General features: G+C 41.0%; 1 protein-coding gene across 4 annotated transcripts in view; it reads left to right on the top strand.

The window, feature by feature from the left end:
• Positions 1-26071, top strand: part of STAT4 (signal transducer and activator of transcription 4) — a 137230-nt gene that overhangs the window by 9932 nt on the left and 101227 nt on the right. The window contains exons 2-3 of one of the 4 annotated variants that reach the window (XM_061440422.1): positions 410-502; positions 24921-25049. In XM_061440422.1, the coding sequence (XP_061296406.1) occupies positions 24922-25049 (128 nt within the window). In that variant the 5' untranslated portion in view covers positions 410-502; position 24921. Of the gene's footprint in view, positions 1-409; positions 519-21461; positions 21659-22177; positions 22300-24920; positions 25050-26071 lie in introns of those variants that run through there. The other 3 variants (XM_061440438.1, XM_061440448.1, XM_061440431.1) reach the window with 3 other exon arrangements.

Below are 26071 nucleotides of genomic sequence, written 5' to 3'. Positions count from 1 at the left end.
TGGAAATTCAATTTTTTTAAGAAACAGAAAAAGGCACAGCATCTTAGATTATCTTAATCCCTTTGGCTTTAGACCCTGGAACGAAGTATGTCCCTAGCTGTGGTCTACATCCCCCCTTACTCCCACCTCGCGACCCAGTCTTGTCATGGCTTCTTCAGCTTGGCTGTGTACCACTGGTCCCAGTGCTAACATACAGATATAATTTACCTATCATTTGTCAATAGATTAAAATACTAGATTGGCCTGAGGGAAATATAGTTCACTAAAGTCAATATCTTGTTCTAGTCACATTATTCACTGTGGCAATTTTTTCTCTTGCTATAAAAGTTGAGCTTGTAGGTCTTTAATTTTCCAAACTAAACCTTTTCCCTTTTATTACACAACCATTTTATGTTGGCTCTTTTCCCAGTATGCTGCCACTTCCTCAGTCCTCCATGAAATGTTAAAGGATAACAGATGTAACCCTGCAAAACTTCAACCAATTCAGCAAGTTCACTGTGAAGTAAGTCATACTCATTGTAAGTCTGAATATAGCTTCTTTATAAACAATCTACTGTCAGTCTCCTGTTCTCTTTCTGGGGCTTTCTGTCCTTATATCTAGTCCATAATGTGGTACTATCTTGATAATTTTTTCCATCAATCATGTTGCTTCTAATAGCAATTCAATTCCAAGTTGCTTAAGGGAGAAAAGGGGGTAGTCATTTCCCAGCTTAACTGGGAAGTCCAACGGTCTAGGGCTTTAGATACAACTAGATCCAGAGACACCTGTTGGCTTTGTTGAATAACATCTTCTACAGACCCGACTGTTTGTGACCCCATAGACTGTAGCCTACCAGGCTCCTCTGTCCATGGGATTTTCCAGGCAATAGTACTGGAGTGGATTGCCATTTCCTTCTCCAGGGGATCTTCCCAACCCAGGGCTCAAACCCAGGTCTCCCACATTGTAGACAGACGCTTTACCATCTGAGCCACCAGGGAAGCCCCACAGACAGGGGAGGAGACCACTGAGAGTTCCAGGATCACATGGTCCTTACCACTCACCTTCCCAAAGAAAGAGACAGCCAGAGAGATTGAGCACCCTGACTCACCATCCTGGGTCCCACCATGAGTCTAAAAGCATGGGTGACTCTGAGGTGTAAAATGTTTCTTGACTGAGACTACTGTGTTCTTCACAACAAAGTCCAAATTGGAGTGGGAATCTGACAGCCAGTCTGGATAGTCCCAGCCTGTCACCTCCAGAAATAATAAAATACACTTTGAGAATCTGAATTAGCCATATATATATTTGACTCTAAGAAGAAAATATACTCAGAAACAAGGTAGACTCCCTAGTTCATAAAAAGACCAAAGCCTAGGATGTGAGAAATCAAGCATTTCAGCTGGGCTATTGATTAAATCCAATCAGGTGAATAAATAAGCCTGGAACAATAGCCCTTTCTGAGCCAGAGTTTACACAATACAGTCCACAGCCTGTCCAGATGGGAGGGCTCTCTAGGACTTTTCTCCTTGTTGGTCTTGTCCTGTCAAGGTGTTCTCTGTGGTAACCTGACCTTGAGTTTTGTGCAGGCATCATTTACAAGAGTTAATTACCTTTCAACATTGGTTATCTCTAAAGAAAAGAGCAGTACTGAGCTGGAAGCTCCCATTTAAGGACTGAAGTAGGGCATGAGTGCAGCCAACTAAAACAGATTTGGCGCTCTGTCTGTTGCCAGAGAAGACAGCACAACGAAGTCAGTGTGGTTCTTGCAACTTGGCCCTCTGCCTTAAAAAAAGTGTTAGATTCCCTATCTGGGGACTCTGCTTGGCTGGAGAGATGAGTTGCCTGGATGATCTAATCATTTGTTCTCCCTTTGCCAACCACTGTATGTAATCCACTGTTATCATTATTAAGCAACATCCAGTGGCTTTCTTCGGGTACGGCATGAGAAGTTAGAAATACAAATACAAGGAACACAGCCTTCCCCTATGATGTCAGCCTGTTTTAGTTTAAATATTTTTAGAGGATATCCCCATTAAGCCAGACATCTTGTTTAGAATGGGGCAGTATCTCAGCATGCGGGCGATAGGACAATACACTTACAGTACAAGTTGCCACTATGTAATCATGTCAAAGTTTCAAGTTACATCTGGTTAACTGGCTGCTTCCGATATGGCCAAACATGATAAGTTTCTCTGCCCTGAGAAAATCTACAGGCTGAACGCCATCTAAAAGGGAGTTTAACTAGCTAGCTGGCTCTTTGGATACATCACCATGTACCTTAGTACTTTGAGAATGAATGTTATCTTTAGTAATTAATCTTTTATGTCACAGCAACACTTGATAAAGATGACTACTACCCAAATTTCCTTGTGAATTTTTCTGCCCCTTGTGGCAAATGAGGAAGTGGATGCAGAGGCCTTGCCTTTATACGACAAATGAATTGGATTATTAGGGAAAGTTCTCTGGAAAAAATCAATGAATCAACAAAGAAGCAGTAGTGATGCTGGAATTTCCATAAAGAGAGAACTTGAAAGTAACACCTTTTCTGGAAGGGACAGCCAACGAATTTGTCTTGAAGGTGCATTTGCATAGCAAGTATATCATCTTTAATTAGATAATATATTTTTCTGGGGATGGGGTGGGGTGACATGGTGAACATTAGGAAGGAGGTATGAGATTCCTGATCTCTTGGCAGCAGCATTCAGTGTAAACTTGAAAAACTTCAGTCAAGTGCAAACAAAGATTTTATCTAAAACTGACCAAATTCCTGGCTCAGATCTCACCTAGGTATGAACCCGACAATGTCACCATTCAGGTAAGCAGATTAAGCAAAAACAAGAATAAATCTCCACAGTTCTTTGACCTAAGTTCACATCACCATCTGTCCTCCTGCCTCCTGCCGCATCCTGCCCCCATATCTAACCTTGTGTAAAATACTATCCAATACAGTTGCCACTTGCCATGGGAGCTTCCCAGATGGCTCAGTGGCAAAGAATCCCACATGCAGGACTTGCAGGTTTGATCTCTGGGTCAAGAAGATCGCCTGGAGAAGGAAATGGCAACCCATTCCAGTCTTCTTGCCTGGGAAATCCCTTGGACAGAGGAGCCTGGAGGGCTACAGTCCATGGCGTCACGAAAGAGTCACAACTTAGTGACTGAAAAAACACTTGCCATAGAGGAAGTTGGTAGGTCTAGCATATTAATTCTGTAAAGCTTGTGATGTCTCAGGAACAAGGTCGTTATTCACTCACAAATGACAAAAGCCTAGAGAATACTTGTCTCATTTTTTTTTTTTTAATTTATTTATTTTTTTTATTCTTCCAATTTTATTTTATTTTTAAACTTTACATAATTGTATTAGTTTTGCCAAATATCAAAATGAATCCGCCACAGGTATACTTGTCTCATTTAAATGTGAAAGAACACTGACAGATAAATTCAGAGGCAGCCTCCATCTTTTGTGGTTCTGTGAGCTGGTTTCCCTGTGAGACTAGTGCCCTCTGGTGCTTCTTTTATGCTGTAGCCTTCAATTTGGCAAAGGAAGAGAAAATTCTTTGCAATGTGACTAACTAGAAAGATTCAGGTAAGAGGATTGGCTGTCCTTAAAATTGCACTTTTTCCTTAAAAATTGTGTTTTTAATAGTGCATTAGACTCCCGCCTCCCAACCATTGCTCTAATATAGCATAAAACTAGAAAGGAACTCCGTGGTTCACACAGATAGATCAATGCAGGCAGTAGCCAAACAGATAAGATATACATTTACTGCAGCTCAGCAGCAATGATTTGAAAAGTCAAGTATTTCTTGAGAGAAAGAAGGTAGCAATCCTTCATTTTTAAGACTGAGATCATTATTTTCATTCCCAGAGGAGCTACAGATATAGGTTCACCTTCCATGGAGGCATCTAGTTTAGTTTGACTGCCTTTGTGCTTAGTTACTCAGTCATGTCCGACTCTTTGCAACTTGACGGACTGTAGCCCACCAGGCTGCTCTGTCCATGGAATTTTCCAGGCAAGAATAATGGAGTGGATTGCCATGCCCTCCTCCAGGGGATCTTCCTGACCCAGGGATCGAACCTGCACCTGTGTCTCTTGAGTCTCTTGCATTATCAGCAGATTCTTTACCCCTACCACCACCTGGGAGGGAAGTCCCTAGTTTAATATCATTTAGTTTAGTTCTGTTTTAGACGGCACAATTGGTCATTTCTACACGTGGAAGAAAAAAATGCTATACCGTACTGCTGACAGTCTTTTCACAAATCTGATATTTGTCACAGGTGGTCATTTGCTTTAGGGTTTTTTTTTTTCTTGTTGCAAGAAATTTCAAGCTGGTGAAGATGTGATACAGGTTTTTTACTGTAAAGGTTCATCATTACAACTCATAATCTCCAAATCTCCAGAGAGGAATACTAGTCTGAAATTTTGGTGGTGAAACTAAATACAAAACTATTGCTCCAACCAGTTAAGTCTGCATCTGTTGCTTCGTTCTTTTTTTTTCCTGCAGTGGTGGATCTTCATTGCTGTACTTGGGCTTTCTCTTGTTGAAGGGAGCAGGGGCTATGCTTCCTTGCTGTGTGAGAGCTTCTCACTGCAGTGGCTTCTCTTGTTTTGGAGCCCAAGCTCTAGGCACCCGGGCTCCAGTAGTTGCAGGGTGAGCTCAGTAGCTGTGGGGTACTGACTTAGTTGCTCTCTAGCATGTGGAATCTTCCCAGACCGGGATCGAGCCTCTCTCCCCTGTACTGGCAGGCAGATTCTTAACCACTGGACCACCAGGGAAGCCCCACTTCATTCTTTTAAGAACAAGCTGATGAATGAGAGGGGAGAGAAAGTAGATATTTCAGTTCATGTCTTCCAAAATCCATTCATCCATGTTGCCACATTGGGTAGTTTTTGCCTTGGTTCTCCTCTTCTTCCCTCTTCCCTTTCTCTTCCTTTCTGGGGGACCTCCAGTAGATAATGTACCTATGTGTAGAATGACTAGGGCCAGGAAATACAGCACATTAGTAGCATTCACACCTGCAGATGAGTGTTATTTGGTTAGAACAGTGTTAAGACTGCACTGTGTATTGTGGGGTGTACCTTTGCATGTGGGGAGGCAGGTTTATATTTTTAAACTATGCCTACAGTTGAAGTTTAGGAGATTTTTTCTTAAAAATCTAGAGTTGCAGCTTCTTCTGAAAAACTTTCCAGAGAAAAAAGCTATCTGTTAGATAGCTTCTCCACAAGCACATTATCTTCCTGCCCCAAGAGGCCTTTGAATTCACAGCACTGGATTTAAGGCTATTCTTCTTCTTTCATTCTTTTAAATGGCATACAGTTGATTTGCAATGATGTGCTCCCAACATCTCCACCTACCTCTCCCCGCAAGGGATACTCACACTGAACAATCTGGGTCAGCTGTCCAGAGGTAATTTTACTGTGACTACTCAGAAGGAAGGCACCAAAGCTGCCACCCAGAGCCTCAGATGTTCCATAACAACCTGAAAATTAGAAAAGTCTTCCCTTCCTCTGACTGGATGAGCCCCAGCACAGAGGCTGGTATCTTGGAAACTGAAGCAGTATAGATTTCAGTCCTCACCCATGCTCTCACCCAGTTCCCCTTGTGCAATGAGACAGTTGATAGCTCTTCTCAGAGGCCCTGAGACCAGCTCACTTGTTTATAATGACTCTTCCACAGCATCTTTTGTGCAGGTCACTGTATTCCCTGTCCAGAATGATGCTGACCCTATCCCGCATCTGTGTCTTACTTCCTTAGGCAGACTGAGCACCATTGTTCCTCCCCTGTCTGAATATAGCTTTTTCATCTTTCACTTTTTCTTATTAACCATGTCTCCTGGGTTTTCTGGCTACTTTAGTTCATCTTGGTCTTCAACTCTTCTGAATTCCTGTGGCATTCATGCTTAGTATTATAGATCAACTGAGAATTTATTCGTCTTATATATGCTTATTTGGTCTTTGCTGTCAATTTGGTATCTCCTCAAGGAGATCCCTCCCTACATCATCTCATTCTGATGAGTGCAGTGTAGGAGCTTAGTGAATATTTCATACTGAAGTGAGTGGATTTACAAACAAGAATACAGCTCCTGTACCTAAAAGAGTCTCTGGGGACTTCTGCTTCAGACATGATGGATTAATAGGGATTAAGGTCACCAGATAAAGTCTAAGAAGCCCCATTAAATTTGAATTTCAGATATAATTATACTGTAAGTATGGATTATAATAAAAAGTATTTGCTGTTGGTCTGATATTCAGATTTAAAAGAGTCTTTCCTTGTAGTTTTTTGGGTTTTTTTGCCTTTTTTGTTTTGTTTTGTTTTTTTGCCTTGTGTTTTGTTAAATCTGGCAAATCTTCCATGTGTGGATTTACCCTCCTGCTTTAAACAACTTTGAAAAAGCTGAAAAATATATGAAACAATGGTTTTCAGACACAGTGAACAGGCAGTGCAAGAGAATAATATTCCCTGAGAAGAGTGAAAAAATGAAGGAATTTTTATGATTGCCTAGCTTATTTTTTAAAAGGACAAAATTTCCAGGCTGCAGCACAGTAAGAGGGAACTCAGAGCCTGGCAGGTCCCCTGGAGCTGAGAGTTTGAGGAGGCCAAGTTGGCTAGAATCCAGAGAGCTGAGCACCAGAAAGGAGACTGTAGAAGGTGCCCCTTGACTCTTCAGCTGAGTACTGATCAGTATCCGTGTGTGGAGCAATTACCCAAAGTTGGAGGGAAAACCACTAGAAAGGAGAGGGTGGAACAATTTCTGGAGTTCACAGAGGACTAGGCATAGTCCCAACATACTCCCAACAGCCAGAGTGGAGGAAGTCCATAATACATGATAATAGCAGAAATTGGCCAACCGGTTAAAAAAAAAAAGCAAGACCCAGTGATAGGGTACCTGCAAGAAACCAGCTTCTAATATTAATAAGTAGTTAAAAGTAAAGTATCAGGAAAATTGTATAACACATTAATGTGAATCAAGGAAAAGTGAAGTGGCTATATAAATATAAGACAAAGCAGCCTTCAGAGCAATATGCATTATCAGAGCAAAACACGGATAAAGAGGGATTTCATAATGATAAAAGGGGAAATCATCAAAAGGACAAAATAATCTTAAATGTTTATGCACTTAGTGTTCCTAAAAAAAAAGAGAACAGAACTAAGAGGAGAATAGACAAATCCAGAATTATAGCTCAAGATTTCAATACTCCTCTGATAATAATAAGATTAAGTCGGTTCAGTCATGTCCGACTATGTGACCCTGTGGACTATAGCCCGCCAAGCTCCTCTGTCCATGGGATTTTCCAGGCAAGAATACTGGAGTAGGTTGCCATTTCCTTCTCCAGGGGATCTTTTTGACCTCAGGATCAAACCCACATCTCTTATGTCTCCTGAACCAGCCACTAGTGCCACCTGGGAAGCCAAAACATATATTTTATTTATTTATTTAGGCTATTTTATTTATTTATATAGGCTGAACCGCTCTCAGTTGTGGCATGTGGGATCTAGTTCCCTAATCAGGGATCGAACCTGTGCCCCCTGCATTATGAGCACAGAGTCTTGTCCACTGGGCCACCAGGGAAGTCCCAAAATGAAGGTCACTCAGTTGTGTCCAACCCTTTGCAACCCCATGGACTATACAGTTCATGGAATTCTCCAGGCCAGAATACTGAAGTGGGTAGCCTTTCCCTTCTCCAGGGGATCTTCCCAACCCAGGGATCGAACCCAGGTCTCTCACATTGCAGGTAGGTTCTTTACCAGCTGAGCCACAAGGGATTGAATAAACAGGCAAAAAAAAAAAAAAAAAATCAGAAATTATATAGAAAACTATCAGACCTAATTGATGTTCATAGGACACTCTACTCAATGGCAAAAGAGACTAGATTTTTAAAAATACATCCTAAATATTGAACAAGATAAATCATAGTTTATGCTGTAAAATAAAGTGCAATATATTTAAAATAATTCAAATAACACAAAGTACAACAACAATTGAATTAAAAAGATAATACCAGATATTATCTTTTATTAAAAAGATAATAAAAAGATACCTGGAAAATCTCCACATATCAGAATATTAGATGACACACTGGTTTAAAAACATCCATATGTCAAAGAAAGAATCATAAGGAAAATTAGAAAGTATTTTAAACAGAATGAATGAAAATTAAAAACAATACATAAGAATTTGTGGGATGCAGCTAAAGCAGTGGTAAAGGGGAAATATATACAGCACCCCATTCCAGTACTCTTACCTGGAAAATCCCATGGACGGAGGAACCTGGTGGGGTGCAGTCCATGGGGTCTCGAAGAGTCAGGCACGACTGAGCGACTTCACTTTCACTTTTCACTTTCATGCATTGGAGAAGAAAATGGCAACCCACTCCACTGTTCTTGCCTGGAGAATCCCAGGGATGGGGAATCCTGGTGGGCTGCCGTCCATAGAGTCACACAAAGTCGGACACGACTGAAGCGACTTAGCATACTGGGGCTTCCCTGGTAAGCTCAGCTGGTAAAGAATCCGCCTTCAATGCAGGAAACCCTGATTCGATCCCTAAGTTGGGAAGATCCACTGGAGAAGGGTTAGGCTACCCACTCTAGTATTCTTGGTCTTCCCTGTGGCTCAGCTGGTAAAGAATCCACCTGCAATGCAGGAGACCTGGGTGCAATCCTTGGGTTGGGAGGATCCCCTGGGGAAGGGAAAGGCTACCCACTTCAGTATTCTGGCCTGGAGAATTCCATGAACTGTGTAGTCCGTGGGTCCCAAAGAGTTGGACACTGAGCAACTTGTATTGTACTAGGAAAGAAGAAAGATCCAATCAATGATCTAAGCATCCACCTTGCTGCTGCTGCTGCTGCTGCTGCTGCTAAGTCAATTCAGTCATGTCTGACTCTATGTGACCCCATGGACTGCAGCCCACCAGGCTCCTCCTTCCATGGGATTTTCCAGGCAAGAGTACTGGAGTGGGTGCCATTGCCTTCTCTGAAGCATCTATCTTAAGACACATAAAAAATGTGAATTGAAACCAAAGTAAAAAGAAGAAAGGAAATTTAAAAAACCAGAGCAGAGGTCAATAAAATAACAGAAAAACAGCGAAAATCAATGAAATCAAAAGCTTGTTTTTGATATGATCAATAAAATTGATCATCTAGTTAGATTGTTATGGAAAAAAGAAGACATAAACTATCAGTATCAGAACTGGCAGAGGTGACATTATATATATACTACAGATATTAAAAAGAACAAGAAGAGACCATGAACAACTTTATGTCTATAATTGTAACTATTTATATATAAAAGATAAATTTTCAAATTGAAGTATAGCTGTTTTATAATATTGTGTAAGTTTCAGGCATATATAACAAAGTGATTTGTTTATACATATACATGTTTATGGGCTTCCTGGGTGGCGCTAGTGGTAAAGAACCCAACTACCAATGCAGGAGACGTGAGACACAGGTTTGATCCCTGGGTTGGGAAAATCCCCTCTGGAAGTAGGTATGGCAACTCACTCCAGTATTCTTGCCTGGAAAATCCCCATGACCAGAGGAGCCTGGTAGGCTACAATTCATAGGGTTTCAAAGAGTCAAACATAATTGAAGCGACAAATCCCGCACTCATGCATATATGTATTTATCTATATTCTTTCCCATTATAAATTAGTACACAATACTGAATATAGTTCCCTATGCTATACAGTAAATCTTTGTTGTTTATCTATTTGGATATATGGTACTGTGCATCTGTTAATCCCATACTCCCAATTAATCCCTCCTCCCCTTTCCCTTTAAAGAATTTGCCTGCAATGCAGGAGACACTGGTTTTATCCCTGGGTGGGGAAGATCCCCTGGAGAAGGGAATGGCTACTCACTCCAGTATTCTTGCCTGAAGAATTCCATGGACAGAGGAGCTGGTAGGCTACAGTCTGTGGGGTCACAAAGAGCTAGACGTAACTGAGCAACTATTACTTTCACTTTCCTCTGCCTTTGGTTACCATAAGTTTGTTTTCTATATCTGAGTCTGTTTTGTAAGTAAGTTCATTTTTATTATTTTTTTAGATTCCACATGTAAGTGATATAATATACGTCTTTGACATACTTCACTTAGTATGATAATCTCTAGGTGCATTTATATTTCTCCAAATAGCATTATTTCATTCATTTTTATGACTGAGTAGTATTCCATTGTGTGTATGTACCACATCTTCTTTATCCATTCATCTGTTGATGAACAATTAGGTTGTTTCCGGGTCTGGGCTATTGTGAACAGTGTCGCAGTGAACACTGGAGTGCACATATCGTTCTAATTCAGTTTTCTCTAGATATGTGCCTTAGAGTGGGATTGCTGGATTATATGGTCACGCTACTTTTAGTTTTTTTAAGGAACCTCCATACAGTTTTCCATAGTGACTGTACCAATTTATATCCCTATCAACAATGTAGGAGGGTTCCCTTTTCTCCATATCTCCAGCATTTATTATTTGTAGACTTTTTAATCATGGCCATTCTGACTAGTGTGAGAATGTTGCAGGTACTTCGTTGCAGTTTTGTTTGGCATTTCTCTAATAATTAGTGATATTGAGCATCTTTCATGTGCCCATTGGCCATCTGTATGTCTTCTTGAAGAAATGTCTATTTAGATCTTCTGTCTCTTTTTTGATTGGGTTGTTTCTTTTTGTTATTGAGTTGTATGAGATGTTTGCATATTTTGGAAATCAAACTCTTCTTGGTTGCATCATTTGCAAATATTTTCTCCCAGTCTGTAGATTGCTCTTTGTTTATGGTTTCCTTTGCTGTAAAAAAGCTTACAAGTTTGATTAGGTTCCATTTGTTCATTTTTGCTTTTATTTCTATTGCCTTGTGAGATGAACCTAAGAAAACATTGGTATGATTTATGTCAGAGAATGTTTTGCCTGTGTTCTCTTCTAGTAGTTTTACGGTGTCAGGTCTTATATTTAAGTCTTTAATCCATCTCAAGTACCTTTGTTCAGGGTATGAGGGCATGTTCTAGCTTCATTGATTTACATGTGGCTGTCACACTTGCCCAACACCACTTGCTGAACAAACTTTTCTTCTCCATTGTATTTTCATGCTTTCTTTCTCAAAGATTAATTGACCATAGGTGTGTGGGTTTATTTCTGAACTGATTTATTGAAGCAAATCAATTAGACCAACTGAAGGCAGCACTCAATGAAAAGCATCCAAAATGAGTCAAAAGAAAGGGCATTGTCTTCCATAAGTGGAGCACAAGATCATGTGTTCCTTGATGACCAGGCAAAAACTGTTGTAGCTTGACTCGGAAGTTCTGATTCACTGTTTTGATTACTGTAGCTTTGTCATATCATCTGAAGTCTAGAAGGTTTATGCCTCCAGCTTTGTTCTTTTTCCTCAGGCTTTAGCAGAAATTCTTTTTTTTTTTTTTTGGTTCCATATTTTAGGGTTATTTTTTCTAGTTTGGTGAAAATGTCATGCATAATTTGGTAGGGATCACATTAATGGATAAATTTTTTGAATTATACAAACTATCAAAGTTCACACAAAAGAAAATATTGGGTTGGCCAAAACTCTCCTTCAGTTTTTTAAGTAAGAATAAAAGACAGTTTTCATTTTCACCAGTAACTTTGCTGAATGAGGTATTAACCATGTTGTTCCATGACCTTCTGCCATTTTTCAGGCAACTTCATAATTCCATCTTCCCAAGCTTTTTATCTTTTTGATCAAAGAACTCTTTCAGGTACCTTTTACAGTTTTTCAGGGAATTGAAAATTTTTTACCATTAAGGGAATTCTGTAAAGACTGAAATAAATGGATGTCCAAAGGTGAAATGTATGATAAGTATGGCAGATGAATTAGAACTTCCCAGACAAACTGCAACAATTTTTCCCTGGTCATCAAAGAAACATGTGGTCTTCCACTATCCTGATGGAAGATGATACATTTTCTGTTGACTAATTTTGGATGCTTTTCATTGAGTGCTGCCTTTAGTTGGTCTAATTGATTTGCTTCAAAATGGGGGTCAATGGAAAGTTTTGAGCAGTAGAGTCAAATGACCCATGTCTAATGATCTATATCAAGTTTTTTGTCTCTGTTGCACACCTTCTCCATCCCCCCAGACTTCATGAATGATCAGTATGGTTTTTGTTGCAATGGTATGAAAGAAATGAAAAGAGTATTTGAGGCAAGTTTTGTGCCATGTTTTGTTCTCTCTCTCATTCTTTCCCCATTTTCAGCTTCCTTTACCTTCCTGTATCTTCCCTTTCCTTTCCTCTCTTATTTTTCTCTCCTATCTATTCCATTGTCCCAATTTCTATTTATGTCTTTAAGTGGAGTCCTTTAGCTGTTTTTTCACTTTTTCCTATCACCCCAAACAGCGTAACCAAACTCTTTTCCTAAGTAAAGATTATTCTCTCCCTAACATATTTGAGAAAATAAGAAAGAGAGAAATTGAAAGATGACTTCTTCTCTTCAACTTGTATTCAAATAGAATTAATGCACATCAAATTGCGGTCTTGAAATTGGAAGACACTTACTTCTTGAAAAGAAGGCTAAGACAAACCTGCTGCTGCTAAATCACTTCAGTCGTGTCCGACTCTGTGCGACCCAGTAGACGGCAGCCCACCAGGCTCCTCCATTCCTGGGATTCTCCAGGCAAGAACACTGGAGTGGGTTGCCATTTCCTTCTCCAATGCATGAAAGTGAAAAGTGAAAGTGAAGTCCCTTGGTCGTGTCCGACCCTCAGCGACTCCATGGACTACAGCCTTCCAGGCTCCTCCATCCATGAGATTTTCCAGGCAAGAGTACTGGAGTGGGGTGCCATTGCCTTCTCCTAGATAGCATATTAAAAAGGAAAGACTTCACTTTGCCAACAAAGGTCCATATAGTCAAAGCTATGGTCTTTCTTTTGTACAAATGTTAGAGTTAGACCATAAAGAAGGCTGAGCACTGAAAAACTGATGCTTTCAAGCTGCAGTACTGGATAAGATTCTTGAGAGTCCCTAGGACAGCAAGGGGATCAAGCCTGTCAATCCTAAGGAAAATCAACCCTGAATACTCACTGGAAGGATTGATGCTGAAGCTCCAATACTTTGGCCACCTGATGTGAAGAGATGAGTCACTGGAAAAGATCCTGATGCTGGGAAAGATTGAAGGCAAAAGGAGAAGAGAGTGGCAGAGGATGAGATGGTTGGATGGGATCACTGACTCAAGGAACATGAACTTGGACAAACTCTGGGAGATGGTGAGGGACAGCAAAGCCTGGTCTGCTGTAGTCCATGGGGTCACAAAGAGTCAGACATGACCTAGTGACTGAACAACAACAACATAACTACTAATAAATGTATAAATGTGAGATGTCATAATAATCAAGTGTAGAGTCAAACTTGGCAGGGATGAAGGGACTTGACAAGGAAAGTCCCTAGAGAGAGCCCTTCTCAGAACAGACTTTGATGATGGAGTCCTTCATCAACTCTTCTTCTGTTCAGTAAACATTTCTTGAAAACCTGCTCTGTTCCAGGCACTGAGCTGAACACTAAAACACAAAGAAAATGAGCATTTAGTCCTGACTCCCTAAATATTCAGTCCAGAGAGAGAATTGCATATGAAAAATACACAAAATAAAATGAGGTGGTTGAGGGCTATTTAACTGTCCACATAAGCAGAATTGTTTGGAAAAGTCTACAACTCAAATATCCTAGCCTGCTATCAAACTTCATTGTCTCATTTGTGGCTCAATAGAAACACTCACCTCATGTACAGTATAAACAAGATGCTATAGAAGCATGTAATTTGCTAAATGTTTTGGAACACTGTTGGCAATGTGCCTATCATCATGATACATCAAGGACTTTTAAATGCATGGCTAATTGTCCATATGCTCCATAGGAATGCTGGAGAATCAGAGGATACGAATCATCTCTAACCAATAGACTATGTAATGAGTGTATTTTGGAATTTGTGTTTAGATCCTTAAATTTACCTCTTCCTTAACTCTCTGAGCAATTTATTGCTTTTATTATCAGAGCAGGTAAGGTTTTTTTTTTAGTAAAGCTGAACGGTTACAAATGTTTCTGGAGTCAGACAGTCTGGCGTTTCAATCCTGAAACTGTCCCCTTATCTGCTTAAGATTTACCAGATCCTCCAGCCTCATTATCTCCTTATCTGTCACTTGATGATAAGAATAATACTTAATCCTGGGGTATGTTGTAAGGATTAGCATTGTTTTAACAATGCATGTGAAGTTCTCAGCCCTTGCCTGCCAAGGAGTTAGAGCTGAAAAAGTTGTTGTTATTCAGTGGCTCAGTCATGTCAGACTCTTTGGGACCCCATAGACTGCAGCATGCCAGGCTTCCCCGTCCTTCACTATCTCCACCAGCTTGTTCAAACTCAAGTTCATTGAGTTGGTGAGGCTATCCAATCATCTCATCCTCTGCTGTCCCCTTCTCTTTCTACCTTCTATATTTCCCTTTATCAGGGTCTATTTCAATGAGTCGGTTCCTCGCATCAGGTGGCCAAAAAAAAAGTTCTATTGCAGGGTGGGGGGTGGTGGTGGGGTGGTAAGGAGGTGAGAGGTGAGGTGGAGTAGGGGGATGGAGCGGGTGGGGGAAGGCAGATTTATACTTTGCAATGTTTTGGAGGGGACAGTAGAGGGAGCACTGTCATTGGGAATTGGACTTAAGTAGGTAGCAAGGCCTTAGCTTACAAAGCCCTTAGCTTACAAAGAATAGCAAGAAGAGATAAGAAAGCCTACCTCAGCGATCAGTGCAAAGAAACAGAGGAAAACAATAGAATGGGAAAGACTAGAGATCTCTTCAAGAAAATTAGAGATACCCAGGGTTGGACATGACTGAGCGACTTCACTTTCACTTTTCACTTTCATGCATTGGAGAAGGAAATGGCAACCCACTCCAGTGTTCTTGCTTGGAGAATCCCAGGGATGGGGGAGCCTGGTGGGCTGCCGTCTCTGGGGTCGCACAGAGTCGGACATGACTGAAGCGACTTAGCAGCAGCAGCAGGGAACATTTCATGCAATGAAACAGCTCAATAAAGGACAGAAATGGTATGGACCTCACAGAAACAGAAGATATTAAGAAGAGGTGGCAAGAATACACAGAAGAACTGTACAAAATGGATCTTCACGACCCAGATAATCAAAATGGTGTGATCACCCACCTAGAGCCAGACATCCTGGAGTGTGAAGTCAAGTGGGCCTTAGGAAGTATCACTACAAACAAAGCTAGTAAAGGTGATGGAATTCCAATTGAACTTTCAAATCCAAAAGATGATGCTGTGAAAGTGCTGCACTCAATATGCCAGCAAATTTGGAAAACTCAGCAGTGGCCACAGGACTGGAAAAGGTCAGTTTTCAGATTCAGATTCAGATTCCAATCCCAAAGAAAGGCAATGCCAAAGAATGCTCAAACTACCACACAGTTGCACTCATCTCACATGCTAGTAAAGTAATGCTCAAAATTCTCCTAGCCAGGCTTCAGCAATATGTGAACCATGAACTTCCAGATGTTTAAGTTGGTTTTAGAAAAGGCAGAGGAACCAGCGATCAAATTACCAACATCCATTGGATTATCAAAAAAGCAAGAGAGTTCCAGAAAAACATCTATTTCTGCTTTATTGAATATGCTAAAGCCTTTGACTGTGGATCACAATAAACTGTGGAAAATTATTAAAGAGATGGGAATACCAGGCCACCTGACTTGCCTCCTGAGAAATCTGTATGCAGGTCAGGAAGCAACAGTTAGAACTGGACATGGAACAACAGACTGGTTCCAAATAGGACAAGGAGTACGTCAAGGCTGTATATTGTCACTGTGCTTATTTAACTTATATGCAGAGTATACCTCATAAGAAATGTTGGGCTGGATGAAGCACAAGCTGGAATAAAGATTTCCAGAGAAATATCAATAACTTCAGATATGCAGGTGACACCACCCTTATGGCAGAAATGAAGAACTAAAGAGCCTCTTGATGAAAGTGAAAGAGGAGAGTGAAAAAGTTGGCTTAAAGCCCAACAGTCAGAAAACAAAGATCATGGCAATCCAGGTCCATCACTTCATGGCAAATAGATGGAGAAACAGTTGAGACAGTGGCAGACTTTACTTTTTTGGGCTCCAAAATCACTATAGATGGTGACTGCAGCTATGAAATTAAAAGATGCTTACTCCTTGGGAGAAAAGTTATGATCAACCTAAACAGCATCTTAAAGAGCAGAGACATTACTTTGCCAACAAAGGTCCAACCAGTCAAGGCTATGGTTTTTTCAGTAGTCTTGTATGGATGTGAGAATTGGACTATAAAGAAAGCTGAGTGCTGAAGAATTGATGCTTTTGAACTGTGGTGTTGGAGAAGACTCTTGAGAGTCCCTTGGACTGCAAGGAGATCCATCCTAAAGGAAATCAGTCCTGGATATTCATTGGAAAGACTGAAGCTGAAGCTGAAACTCCAATACCTGATGTGAAGAGCTGACTCGTTTGAAAAGACCCTGATGCTGGGAAAGACTGAAGGCAGGAGGAGAAGGGGATGACAGAGGATGAGATGGTTGGATGGCATCACCGATGCAATGGACATGAGTTTGAGTAAACTCCAGGAGTCGGTGATGGACAGGGAGGCCCAGCGTGCTGCAGTCCATGGGGTCGCAAAGAGTTGGACATGACTGAGCGACTGAACTGAACTAAAACCCTTAGCACAAGGCATTGTCTCTGTTTTTTGATTGAGCTTGAGTGACCTACACAGATGAGCTGGTAAGACCCACACCAGACTGCCTTGTTCCAATAATCCTGTGTACCGCTCATTTGATACTAGCTACCTTGGAATCCAGTGTATCTCTCTGTGTGTATGTATTCTGTTGGCCCAATCAGCTAACCTACCCCTGTTCCCTTGGGACACACAAGAAAGGAAGCCTGGACAGAGAGGTAAGGTGCCACCACAAAAATCAAAACAAACAAATGTTTATGTTCTTTGTATAAGAATTGGGGAGAAGGTGGAGGTGGCTTGTATCCCGTGGAGGGAAAGTGACACCCCTACTCTTCCTGTCTCACGGCCTCCAAAACAAACAGAATCTGAGCATAGCGGAAAAAGCAGTCAGAAGAACAGACTGAATCCTCTCTGCCACCGACTTACAGATGTGAACCTGTTTACCTCACCTTACCTGTCTTCATCCCATCTCCATTTGAAACCCTGTCTGTACAACCAGGGGGAAGGGAAAATGGAGTTTATTAACCTAGTGACCTCCAAAGTTTCTTACAATCTGGCTATGTTTATTATTCTATTCACAACAGCTACTGAGCATTTTTCCTTATCTCATTCCTGACATTAGACCTTTGAATCTTCTCAGCAATTTTGTATGGGCTATGGTATTGCCATTTTTATGGGTAGTTTGGAACTCAGAGGTTAGGTAGCTAATCCAACTTTGTACTGCTAGAAAGTGGCAAAATGAGTACTAGAATCTATATTTCAGGAAGTCTATAATCTGTTATTTCCGTCTTAAGATGAGACGAAAGACAACAAAACAAAACAGCAGTAGGGCTTATAAGAGGGCAGTTAGGGGACAATTTAAAGCGGAGAGAAATCTCTGAAGGTCTTTGGGTTTGGGAAACTTTATGGGGATTTCACATTAGAATGCTTTTGTTTGATTTGCTTTGAATTGTTTTGGGGAAGGTTGGTTTGAGGTTTTCTGTTTTTGTTTTGTTTGTTTCTGACGAGGCGCTGATGAGGCCAAGGCCAGTGTAGTGTCAAGAAATTGGGGACCTAGCTTTTTAGATTTAATTCAAAGAAAGAGAAGCAAGGGGGATATAGGGATACCCTTTCCTAGAAGCCTGGCTTAGTTCGTGAAATAGGAAAAGAACCAGAATTTAAGTGTATGTATGAAACCAAGAGACTGTTCATTTGAGTGGAGATTCCCTCATGATCTAGAACTCTGGGTAACTGACTACAGTAGACAGGAGATGGTGCATGGAGCAAGGATTCCGAAAGTGTTGTCTGAGGACCCCTGGGAGTAGTCCTCCAGGTCTTTTCAGGCTGTCCTCCAGGGTAGCACTATTTCATAATAATACTGGTTTGCCTTTTCACTTTGTTGACATCTACACTGATAGCATCAAAGCCATGATGGGTAATCTTGGTGCCTTACAATGAACCAAGGTGTGGTGCCAAATTATCCTAGTATTCACTGCATCCTTCACCACCACGCACTTCAGTTTTTATTTACTTATGTATTTATTGGCTGCGCTGGCTCTCTGTTGCTGTGCACAGGCTTTCTCTAGGTTTGGAGAGTGGGGGCTACTCTCCAGTTGTGCTGTGTAGGCTTCTCATAGTGGCGGCTTCTCTCCTGTGGAGCACAGGCTCTAGTTGGTTGCAGCCTGTGGGCTCAGTAATTGTGGTGCACGGGCTTAGTTGCTCCGTGGCATGTGGGATCTTCTTGGACCAGGGATCAAATCAGTGTCCCTTGTGTTGCAAGGAATATTCTTAACGACTGGGCCACCGTGGAAACCCCTAAAATTTTTTAAATGCCAGTGTGAGTTAAGAATTTACAAAAAAGTAGGAAAACATATTAATTGTATTAAATCTCAGATCTTAAATCCATGTGTCTTTAATATTCTGTGTGATGAAATGGGACATACACATACTAATATACAATGGTCACTTCAAAGAAAAGCAATTATGTGATTCTTTAAGTTGTCCACCCACTGTCCTGGCCATTTTTACTTGAAAAAAATGACTGACTATGGCTATGAAGACTTGGGTATTTGGAAGACATTTTCCTGAAAACAAAGTGAGTTATCACTTCAAGGAAAACAGTTGGCAATATTTGTTGCCATTAACAAAACCGGAGCTTTTAAGCAAGTTTGGAAAACTTGTATCTGTCATCACGAATTTAACAGCTTTCTAATACTTAAAATGGGGCTTCCCTGGTGGCTCAGCAGTGAAGAATCTGCCTGCCAATGCAGGAGACAGGGGCTTGATCCCTGGGTCAAGGAGATACCTTGGAGAAGAAAATGGCAACCTACCCCAGTATTCTTGCCTAAGAAATCCCATGGACAGAGCAGGCTGGTGGGCTACAGTCCTTGGTGTTGAAAAGAGTCAGACCCAACTTAGTGACTAAACAACAATACTTAAAATACTTTTCTAAAGAGATCAGTAGTGATGTTAACTACTGTGATTTTCTGTTATTGTATGTTGAAATGTGTCAGCATTTGGAAGAGTTGTGTAATTCAGTGAACCAATATTTTCCAAACTGAACAATGTGTGATATTACAAAATTCTGAGTGTGTTAAGAGTTCGATTCAAAAAACAAGGTATACCAATGGACTTTAATGTAACAGTGTATGTAAAGTTTGCTGATATGGCTTCACATTCCACAATACAACTAACTCCTAAGGAATTACCACTTGTTGAGTTTTGGTGTGGTACCAAAGAAGAATACCAACATTATCTGAAAAAGATTAAAATGTTCTTCCCTTTTCTAGTTACGTATCTATGTAAGTCCAGATTTTCTCCAGATACTTTAAGCAAAACAATATTTTGCAATAAATTAAATGTAGAAGTGGCTGTCTTTTCTCAAATCAGACATTAAAGAGATTTCTAAAAATGTAAATCAACGCCAATCTTCTATTTTGCCTGTCTGTTGGAAAATATGCTTGTTTTCCATTTTAAAATGTTTAGCACATAGTGGGTTTATGACTATAATTTTAAGTGAATAGATGTTTTAACTTTCAGAGTTAATTTTGAGTACAATAATTAAAAATGAATACAGAATAGAAATACACAAAAGTTCTTTGGGGTTGTCAACAATTTTTTTAAGAGTATAAAGGTGTCTTGAGACCAAACAGTTGGAATACTGCTGGGAGTATCCCAAGGTGAGGTTTTTAAGAGAAGGGAACAAACTCTCAGCTTTCTATAGCAGTCACTCAATAGTTGACTATAATGATGATAAAGACCCACAAAACCAGTGTGACTAATGTTGTAAGGCAGGAAGTGAAAAGTGTTAAATGAGTGGGCTGGTTCTACACTGTCCAATATGGTAGCCACTAGCCACATGTGGCCATTAAGCACTTGAAATGTGGAGACTCCTAACTAAAATGCAAGTACACACCAGACTTCAAAGATTTCGTATGAAGTAAGGAGTATTTTCTCTCAGTCTTCTTTTTTCTTTAAGTTTAAAAAATTGAAGTACAGTTGATTTACAATGTTGTGTTAGTTCCTGGTACCCAGCAAAGTGAATCAGTTTTGTATATAATATACATATATATGATATTAAATATAGTTCCCTGTGCTATATAGTGGGATCTTTTGTATATGGAATGCTGTCTCTCATTAATAACTTTTTATACTGATTATATGCTGAAATGTTAATATTCTGTATGTATTGGGTTATTTACAGTATTAAAAGTAATTTAATTGTTGCTTTTTCCTTTTTTAACATGGCTACTAGAAAAGTGAACATACGTTGCTTGCATTTTATTTCTCTTGGACAGCATTAGCTTGGACATGATCAGAATTCAGAGCAGGGAAAAGTTGCTTACAGGGTTGGAGTCATTGGTGAAATCTTCACTGAGAAGGAGAGGATTTCAGTGAGTAGACAAGTTGGGGAAGAAACTGCAGCTGAAGGGAGCATCAGTACTAAAATATGAGAGGATAATCTAGAAAGCAGAGGAGACTGATACATCAGATCATGGGCTCTCAGGGTGGGCCAGGAGGGTGGGGGAGAGAAGTTTCTGAAAGAGGTTAGGACCAAGTTGAACAGAACTTTGAGTGCCAAGAATTTGGACTTTTTCCTATAAGGCACTGTCCGTGTCCCCTGAAGAAAACCAGGCTTTGCCTCATGGCTGCTGGAGCAGCCCAGATGAGGCACTTCTTTCAGGTGGGGACAGAGCAGCATAAGTTCCTGGAAACTGCCCAGTGAGCAAGCAACCAGGACTAGCTCTACCTGACAAATGAATTTAGATGATGACTTTGAATTTAGATGTTTGACTTTGGGGTTGATTGACTTGTTCTTTGTAAGTGAGGGAGAGGGGTGGTAAATTTAATCACATGATGATATCTCCTGAAAGAGGAGGAGAATCCTCTGTGATGCTGGCTAGCACCATGCTGTGAAGCAAGGGCTTTGACCTTGGCAGATCTCTCCAGGCATGTGCATAAACAGATTGAGTCGTTCTTTCTACCTCTTTTAGTCTATCGTCCATTTTTGTTTTTGTGTCTTTATTTTCCTGAACGTTTGTAGAACTCTTACTGCATGTCAGGGGATGTTAACATCTGGCTCAGAGATGAAAAGAAAACAGCGCTTAGGAGGTAGTTGAACTCCCCAGGTTCTTATCCAGTCTTTGCAGGTAAATCATTGAGTAACTCGGATCACCTCTTTGGGCCCCGTGTCTCTCCAGATAGGAAAGAGGAGTCAGAACCAGATGAGGCCAAGACTCCCTCCAGCTCTGGGGTTCTAGAACCAGTCCACCTCACAGAGGGAGAAACACATCCCCTTGCAACCAGACGTAGCTACTGGGTAGGGGCGGATGATTCTGGGCTGGTAAGGGCAGGTGTCCACCTGCGCAGGAGCTGGTTGCAGCCGCTGGGTGAGGTTCTTCTGCTGGTGAGCAGACCCTGTTAGAATCCGCGCACAGTGAAGTCTTCCATTGGCTGTTTTCATCCTGGCGACCCACTCCTTTCATCCCTGGGGCTGGCTCCCACCGTGGTGAGTAGAGTCTATAGGGAGGAAGCCGGGAAGCCAGGAATTTAGGTCGGGGCAAGTAAGTCTGCGCTTCCCTGATAGTTCAGTCGGTAAAGAATCTGCTGGCAATGAGGGAGACCTGGGTTCGATCCCTGGGTTGGGACGATCCCCTGGAAGAGAGCATGGCAATCCACTGCAGTATTCTTGCCTGGAGAATCCTCCTGGCCGGCTACAGTCCATGGATGGGGTCGCAAAGAGTCGGACAGGACTGAGCGACTAAGCGCGGCACAAGTAAGTCTGCAGGGGCTCTCGGTCTGGGGAAACCGGAAGAAAAAGAGAGTGTGGCCCCCACCCACCCTCTTCTTCCTGACACCCTCGGGCCACAGGGAGTGGCTGGAGTGATTGATGGGGATGAGGAGAGGGCGCCCCGCGTGGTGGCTTCAACCTGTTTCTGCTCTTTAGCGTTTCTAGAATAGGCAGTGGGTGGGAACGACCCTAGTAAAGTACCGGAGGTTCTAACACTGACGCACAGGAAAGCCTCAAGTAGGAGGAGAAATGCAAATCCCCTCTGACGGAGGCGTCAGCGGCTAGGTCCTGGGGGACCGCGCTGGGCGATTCCCATCCCGGACTTGAGCACCGCCTGGGACGCGGGCAGAGGGAGCCAGGTAAGGAGGCAGACCGCACCTTGGCGTGGCTTCTCTGGAGGAGGGCGGGCCAGGACGTGGTTCTGCAGGACGCTGCTGAGGTTTTGCCGCGCCCGTGCTGTATTGACAGTTACTTCACGGTAATCTAGCTGAGGAAGAGTAGTTTAGAAACAAGCGGTCGACTCCATGATTCAAAGGTTCGCTGTGGCGCGGGTCTCTCCGCGGCAAGACCCGGGCACTGTGCCCGGGAGACTGTGAACTTGGGTGGGTGCGACCCTGTGGCTGCAGCGGGGGTGTGTCCACGCCGAGTGTGGCCCCTCCGCTTCACTTTCTTAGCCAGCGGCTCTTAACTCTCATGCCTGGCATTAGATTGCTTGCCTGGGTTTCAGCCAGAAGCCCGCGACGGAGGTAGCCAGTGATTGAGGCTTTGATAAGAGCAGTGATGTTTTAGGGTAAGTCGCCCCCTTTTCACAGAACCCCAAAGCGGCAGCGTTAGCCCCCAGGCGGTGGGAGAAAACGCCCATTTATCAGGCTTCTTCTAGGGCCAGGCATTCAAAGAGACTAGGCAGGCACTCAGTCTTCAAAAGAAATGCTCGGTAGTTTTCTTGGGATGGCAACAATTAGCCCTTAGAGAGTGAAGGTGTTTTTAGGTCCTTTAAAGGCATTACTAGAGGCTGCAACAGAAAAAAGTGTCCTGAGTCTATAAACCTGTCTTTCCCCCGTTCAGCCTTGTGTTCATCTCTCTGGAGGGTGGACTCAGATCCTAGGAGTGATCTAACTTTAGGATGGGTTCAGTCCAGTTAATTCTTAGTTAGAAAATAGATTTTCATCCAGATCATAGCAGAGATTGAACAATAGTAGCAGTTACAATTATAATGCTATTCTCAGCACCTGTTCTTTTATCATTCACTAGAATAAACTGATAGAGCAGAGCCATGGGGATAGTAGCATGGCAACACATGTTGCAATTTTGAGAGGAATATATATACACCCAACATCAGGAAAGACAACCATGTGTAGTGTCAGGAGACCTCAGGTTGTTCCTTAGGAGCTGTGTGTCTTGGGCAAGTCATTTTGCCTATGTGTCCCTCAGATTTTTTTTCTTTTCATTTTAAAGTCAGAATAATACTAGCCACCTGTGCTATTTACAGCATCCAGAGACCCACTTATTCTTCTCTTAATGAGTACTTACTGAGCACTTTTGCCTAGGATTATATGTATAAATATAGTGATAAGAAAGTGAAAAAATTTTTTCCAGTCACTTTCGTTTAGCAAAACATTGGCATTAATCTTTTTTAAATACAAAAGGTACTCCTGAAATGGTTCCCTTTGAAACCTGAGAAATTTATCATCATAATGTTCTGTAAGCAAAAGGAAATCTTAATATACCTACAGGGTAAGTTGAAACACCATTGTGATTGATCACATAAAAGGTTTCTTTGTTTGATCTAGAATTAGTGACAAAACAATAAAAATTTTGACTTTGGGAAAAATAAAATACTGTAATTTCAAGGAGAGATGTCATATTCATTTCCTTGAGTTAAGAAATACGTCTAAAGCTTCTAAATTGGACAGAATGGGGTTATGTTGGGGAAACACATACTTTTGTTTTATGACACACCGCCAACTGCATCAAGTGGTTTCTTCTTCAGTATGTTGAGGGTTTAACCACTGTCAGATACACATCAGAGACTGATTACAAGTAGACTTTAAAAGCTTTGCCCAGCAATAGTTGATCATTCCAGAGAGAAGTGAAAATATTTCTTTGTTCAGAGGTATTTTGAACTGAAAGAAAAGCCCACATGAAACTCTTCATATAGGTAAGACTGAGACTAGAAGTCTAGGAATATGACTGATTCTAGAAGCCAGACAAATCTGGAATAAAAAGGGATTGGACAGTTTTATATAAAAGAAGTTTTTATTGGGTAGTCCTCACATCAGGTGTCCCTGGTGGCTCAGATCGTGAAGAATCCACCTGAAATGCGGGAGACCTGGGTTCGGTTCCTGGTTTGGGAAGATCCCCTGGAGAAGAGAATGGCAACATACTCCAGTATTCCTGCCTGGAGAATTCCATGAACAGAAGAGACTGGTGGTCTACAGTGTATGGAGTCACAAAGAGTCAGAAAGACTGAACGACTGATGCTGCAGCATATATAAAGCCTTAAGAGAATCTTAAGAGATATAGTTTAGTTTGTTGTTTGCCTTCAAGTTGCTCAAAGTCTAATTAATAGTGAGGGGGAGCACAGACTAGGGAAGGAGATTGTTGAGAATACACATATCTGTGTAGACAGATGTGAGGGGTTTTGAGGGGGAATAAAAGCTTTCTAGAGAAGGTGGATCTGGCGTTTCTTTTAGAACAAAGAAAAATATGGCTCAGGGTAGAAAAAGAATCCTTTTTCCTTCCTTAGGAATGCCTTAGGAAAAAGCTCAGAATTGCATTATCTTTGGATTGAAAACATTTTCTTGTTTCTGTTTTCTTTAATTGAGTGACTATAAAATAAATTTTTTTTCTCCAGTTACTTAATGGATAACATTGTCTTTGTCCGAAATCCAAAAAAAAAAAAAAAAAAGGAAAAGAAAACATGTACCATAGTTGTTAATTAACATTATTTTTAAGTTCTATTTTTTCCTCTTCTTTATAGCATGTCTCAGTGGAATCAAGTCCAACAGTTAGAAATAAAATTTTTGGAGCAAGTCGATCAATTCTATGATGACAACTTTCCTATGGAAATTCGGCATCTGCTGGCCCAGTGGATTGAAAATCAGGACTGGTAGGATCAAATGTTATTGTATTTTCCCTAGAGGACTTACACATGGACTTACTCTATGGTCCACTTTTAACTCAGTAGATACATTCTTTTCAGGTACAGAACTTTCTTTGAGGCTTTGGAAAGCTTCCTTAAGGGAGAAGAATCATTGTCCTTTCTGGTTTCATCCATTGTAGATTAAACCTTTATGGTTCTAGTGCTTTGTTTTTATAAGCCAACCCCCAGTGATTTTCTAAGTATTAAAAAGCCAAGAAGTAAGTCTATTGTTTATATCAATTCTCCACCATAGACTCAATAAAATAAACATTTTTTCTTAATATGTTTTACAAACATTTTTGGAAGCTCCAGTCACCTTGTACAATTTTTTTTTTTGCTTTTGTCTTCTTAAAATTTTTATTGTGATAAAATATGCATAACATAAAATTTACCATTTTAACATTTGTTAGGTGTTCAGCTTAGTGGCCTTAAGCATATTCACATTGTTGCACATCCATCACCACCATCCATCTCCAGAACTTTTTCAACTTAAAACTGAACTGAAACTGTGTACTCATTAAATAATAACCCCTCATTCTTTCTACCCCAGCCCCTGGCAACCACTGTTTTCTGTCTCTTAATTTAACTAGCCTAGGTACTTCATATAAGTGTAGTCACACCAAATTAGTTATTTTGTGACCAACATTTTATGTAGCATATTCTTTCAAGGTTCATTCATATAGCATGTATCAGAATTTCCTTCCTTTTTAAGGTTGAATAATATTTTGTTGTATGCATATACTGCATTTCTATATTTATCCTTCAATGAACATTTGAGTGATTTCTTCTTTCAGCTATTGTGAATAAAGCTGATTTAAATGTTGAAGTACAAATTATCTACTCAAGTCCCTGCTTCAGTTCTTTTGAGTATCTACCCAGAAGTGGAATTGTATGTAATTTTATCTTTATAATTTGAGGAATCTCCATACTGTTTTCTACACTGGCTATACAGTTTTCCACTGCCATTGGCAATATACAAGGAGGTTCCA

Source organism: Bos javanicus, chromosome 2 (assembly GCF_032452875.1).
Source record: "Bos javanicus breed banteng chromosome 2, ARS-OSU_banteng_1.0, whole genome shotgun sequence".
Lineage (NCBI taxonomy): Eukaryota > Metazoa > Chordata > Mammalia > Artiodactyla > Bovidae > Bos > Bos javanicus.
Note: the sequence above shows the minus strand (reverse complement) of the source record. Positions and strands in the feature narration are given on the sequence as shown.